Below are 4482 nucleotides of genomic sequence, written 5' to 3' on the forward strand. Positions count from 1 at the left end.
CAGCAGAGAAGAACCAAATCTTCATTTCCTCAAGCAAAAGCTCTCCCAAAGGGCAGCCTCTCTTTTTCTGGATGTTCAGAGCCCTGGGGTGCCTAGAGGCGACTTTCCTGAGAGCCAACCCATCATTTTAACTTGACCTTTTCATTTCTTGGCTCCAGAAAGGTCTGCTGTTCCGCTTAGCTCCCTGTTATCTCCTGTCTAAGAACCAAGAAGACAGCTAGGCCGGCATCACTACACCTCAGGCTTGCCCAGGTATGCTCAGCCCCTTTCATGCATTGTCTCAATAGCTAGAAGTAAGAGAGGCTGTTTGTGGGGGTCTCTTCATGACTGCCTCTTCCAGTCTGAATAAAATGACTGCCCATTGGTGAGAAATATCCCTCCCCAAAGTAGTTTTTTTCCATATCATACACATACACTAGGATTTCTCCTCTTTTAATCAAGTTACATAGGTAGAAGCTTAGGATACCTCTGTTTCTTTGACCTAACTTTCTTTTTAAAGATGAAATATCCCGCCGAACCGGTTTGGCTCAGTGGATAGAGCGTCGGCCTGCGGATTCAAGGGTCCCAGGTTCGATTCCGGTCAAGGGCATGTACCTTGGTTGCGGGCACATCCCCAGTAGGGGGCGTGCAGGAGGGCAGCTGATTGATCTCTCTAATTGATGTTCTAACTCTCTGTCCTTCTTCCTTCTTCTCTGTAAAAATTCAATAAAATATATTTTAAAAAAAAAAGATGAAATATCCCTTTATAAATCCAAATTCACAATACAAATTATGTCCTCAAACTGCCAATATTGACATCCACCACAAGCTTTCCCAAAAGATACAAACTGAAAGCCCCCCAAGTTGTTGTTAACTAGCAGAGGTGTATTTGGGGTTCCACACCCTAAATTGTGTAAAAGTTTGAGTCACTATTTTAATATCAGGTACGCGCACATGAAAATCCAGACTGCCGCTTTTCTTGAAAAATGTAGGTCACAGCCAACCCAGGGTCTGACTTCCTTTTTGACAACAAGCAGCTGGACCTGCTTCCCCTGGACAGGACAAGTGCTTTCCAGGTCTCTGCAGACTCCAGCGTTTAAACAATGGCCACAGGTGCCTGCGCTTTGGCCCTTCTCTGCTTGTCCCTGGTAGGTATCTGAGTTTGCACTTCTGTTCTTAAGAACCACGTGAGCTTCTAAACAGGTAGGATGCTTAAATTCTCTTAAAGTAGCCAAGGGGCGTGATGAGAGCTGTCTTGGGATTGTTCTCTGCTCCTTCGAGACACCTCACTTTCTTCCTCAATTCCTGGGTGCCGAAGTCCTGGGAACTTGAGATCCTGAGTTCCAGACAGGTGTGGCGAGGACAGTCACAGGATGTCCTGATAAGACCTGTGAGAGAATAGCCAGGGAGAGACCATTAAGAAAAGTGGAAGAGGGGATGGAAGGAAGAGGGAATGGGGACAAAGGCTGAGGAAAGGAGATGGAAAAAGAAGACTCACCTGCGCTTCTTAAGCCAGAAGGTTATGCCTCCGCCTACCAGAAGGAGGGATGCCAGTACTGCTGCGACGATCCAGCCCACCGGCACATGACTCCCGTCTGCTTCAGGAACACAGGAGTTTCTCAGCCCCTGGATTCCTCCTTAGCTCAAGCCACCTGGTCTCAGCACATGTGAGGGTGCCAGGTGCTTATTTCCTCTCCCATTTAAAGTTGCCACTTCTGGCCCAGCCAGTGTAGCTCAGGGGTTGAGCATCGACTTATGAACCAGGTCACGGTTGGATTCCCGGTCAGAGCACATGCCCGGGTTTGATCCCCAGTGTGGGGTGTGCGGGAGGCAGCCAATCAATGATTCTCTCCCATTATTGATGTTTCTATCTCTCTCTCCCTTCCTCTCTGAAATCAATTAAAAAACAATAAAAGTGGCCACTTCTATTCCCCTGAAGTTCAGAGGGCCCAGCTTTCTCAGGGCCTGGGCATCCGTAATCCAGTCCATTTCAGCTTATATAGCACAGCACATAGGGGAGGGCAGTAATTCCTCAGCGAGGCAGTCCTGAGTCTAAACCCAGCTTTCCTCTTTTTAACAATGGGGCTGTGGGCAATAACTTGACCTAGCTGAGCCTCAGGTTCTCATCTATAAAGTGAGAATAATACTTGCTTCAGAGGAGAGGTGACTGGATGGCATGCTGTGTGCAGGGTGCTCAGCCCGCCCACGGGAAGCAGCCGGAGAACCACAGCTACCTGTGTACCCTGCCTTCTCCTGCTCCCATCCCCTCGCCTGAGGAATAAGTCTTCCTGGGATTCTTCATGTGCCGCCTACTTCTGAAACTGGGAGGATTTTAGTCTCACATTTCTTGCATATGGAACATCCTGACTCAGTGCCTTTTGAGTTGAGATCTTTATTCCCCTCTGTCCTGTACCCGGATCCCCTCCTTTTTCCATCCTGGTCAGGGCCTCATCTCTGAAACCCCTCTGTCCTGCATCAGTCCACTCCCACCCTTGCCTGTCCCTCCCTCTGTGCTTCAGAACCACATCCCCTCCCCGCGGGGCCCTAGTTCTCACCCCAGTAGAGGACGATGTCCTGGCCTCCGAGGCTGCTGTGTCTCACTCGGCAGGTCAGGCCAGCTGCCTCCCCAGCTGCCACGTCCAGGGTCACTCTGAGATACCACGTCCCGTCAGCATTGGGCAGGACGTCCCCTTGCTGAGCGCCCGGCTGCTCCTGCTCACCTCGCATCCACCTCACCCACACAGGCTCCGGGTAGAATCCTGAGACGTGGCACACCAGCAGCAGACGGCCAGGGCCAGGAGGGGGGCCACTGGACAGCCAGGCCTCGGGCTTCACTGTATCCAACAAGGGAGTGGGCCTCTGCATTAGAGGCTCCGGCCCCGTGGCTGACTCAGGCAGCCCACAGTCCCACCGCAGGAAACGAAGGCTCCGGTCACTTCATCCATTTGTGCTAGCGTTTCCCTGACCCAGTCTCCTGTAAACGCCCCTGCCTACACTCCTAGAGCGCCCTGTGCTCAGCTGTAACATATCCAAGTTTCACACCCTGCTTTACTGCTTGTCTTCCCATCCTGCCCCTCAAGCAAAGATCCTGTTTGACCCCAGTGCTTATTTAACTGAACTCACAAACCCAAAGGTTGCTCAGTGAATACTATGGAATAAATAATGCCCTTAGGCCTTAGCCATCCCCTCCTGAGCCTTTCTCTTCCAAGGCACAAAGGAATGGAGAACCCAGATGGAGCCACACAGAGGAGGGATGGGGGGGGTTGGGGGGGGGGGGGAGACATGCAGGCTGACCTTGCTTCTCCAGATCCTGCTGTCCTGCTTCAAGGAGGCCCGTCACTAATTGGGGGCAAATGTCATTGAGGAGCCACTCTAATGTGTCCTTGACGTATTGGTCCTTGTTGAGCTCCTTGCTGACCACCTCGGCCCCATGTGGGGCATCGGGGGCTGGCACCCAAGAAGTTCCCTGGAAACTCAATATATCGCTTCCTTGAAATGCTGAGTGGAAGAAGCTTTTTAGGGGGCTTCCAGGGTGCACCTCACACCCAGCGGACACCTGGACCACAAAGGGATCTGAGGAGAGGAACAGATGGAGATCAAATGGTTTAACGGTGGGAACAACCGAAAAAGACATGGATGTGTGGGCTATAACACCCAAAGCTCCGGGAAATGAGAGGGGGTGACCCAGGGCAGGAGGAACCAGGAATATTTTGGGGAGTCAGTGGCTGGGACCTTCCTGGCAGGAGTGGAAATGAGAACATCCCAGCAGGTGAGGCCAGAGTCTCCCAGCTGGGCCTCTGCCTCCGCTGTCTCCCCGCGGACAGCTGCCCGGGGACCCATCCCTCAGCTCACAGTCCAAGTGCAGCATTTTGGCGAATTCCCGGATCTCCCTGGTGAAGCTGCTCCGGTACACCCAGAACACTTGCTGCAGCTGCTCCCACTGATGGTCGCTTAACTTGCCCTGGGACCAGGGCCTCAGGAAGTGGATGTCCGAGCCATTGCCCCAAGAGTGGGTCTGCAGCGCCCCCAGCCAGAAAGAGCCGTCGGTGCGCGTCCAGCTGCTGTTGGCAAAGGGCGAGATATGGAGGACGCGGAGGCCGGTGCTGCTCAGAGGCTCGGCCGGAAAGTGGCGATGGGATGGGCCCGGAGGGCGCAGAGCTTAAGGAGAAGGAAGAAAACAAACAAAACTGATGGCCTTGGGCAGGAGGGGTGGTGTCGTCCAGCTCCCCAGCACCCCGCACCCCTGGAGCCGGGAGCCGGGTGCCGAGGCCCGGAGCCCCAAGTTCTGGGCCCTAGTCACCCGTGAGCTCGCGGCTTAGTTTTCCGAGATGCAGGCGCCTCTGTCCGCCCCCTTCATGCGTCGCCCCGGTTCCCAGCCCAGCTCCCTCTCGCTGTCTCCCAGACCCATGCCCAGGCGTCCTTGCTCCACTCACCGTCAGGACTTGCCCACATCTGGGGGAGACCCCAGAGCAGCAGAACCGGCCAGCACTCCATGTCGCAGGG

At 53.8% G+C, this 4482-nt stretch overlaps 1 protein-coding gene across 2 annotated transcripts; it reads right to left on the bottom strand.

Annotated features, from left to right (window-relative positions):
• Positions 1-363: 363 nt before the first annotated feature.
• Positions 364-4475, bottom strand: LOC102442042 (antigen-presenting glycoprotein CD1d-like). 2 transcript variants are annotated; one of them, XM_014450292.2, is made up of 6 exons: positions 4413-4475; positions 3832-4137; positions 3274-3552; positions 2535-2813; positions 1478-1574; positions 364-1367 (listed from the first exon to the last, which is right to left on the bottom strand). In XM_014450292.2, the coding sequence occupies exons 1-6, from the start codon at positions 4471-4473 to the stop codon at positions 1346-1348; spliced, it is 1044 nt and encodes a 347-aa protein (XP_014305778.1). In that variant the 5' UTR covers positions 4474-4475; the 3' UTR covers positions 364-1345. The 2 variants fall into 2 exon arrangements, with proteins under 2 accessions (XP_014305778.1, XP_006108306.2); XM_006108244.3 differs by having other exon boundaries at positions 1478-1577.
• Between the last annotated feature and the right edge of the window lie 7 nt (positions 4476-4482).

Source organism: Myotis lucifugus, unplaced genomic scaffold, assembly GCF_000147115.1.
Source record: "Myotis lucifugus unplaced genomic scaffold, Myoluc2.0 scaffold_1950, whole genome shotgun sequence".
In the NCBI taxonomy this organism is placed as follows: domain Eukaryota; kingdom Metazoa; phylum Chordata; class Mammalia; order Chiroptera; family Vespertilionidae; genus Myotis; species Myotis lucifugus.

Coding starts and splice junctions, on each gene's coding strand:
- LOC102442042 (XM_006108244.3), bottom strand. CDS start 4,473: ATGGAGTGCTGGCCGGTTCTGCTGCTCTGGGGTCTCCCCCAGATGTGG. Junction 4,138..4,412: donor GATGTGGGCAAGTCCTGACG/GTGAGTGGAGCA, acceptor CTTCTCCTTAAG/CTCTGCGCCCTCCGGGCCCA. Junction 1,368..1,477: donor TTCTGGCTTAAGAAGCGCAG/GTGAGTCTTCTT, acceptor ATTCTCTCACAG/GTCTTATCAGGACATCCTGT.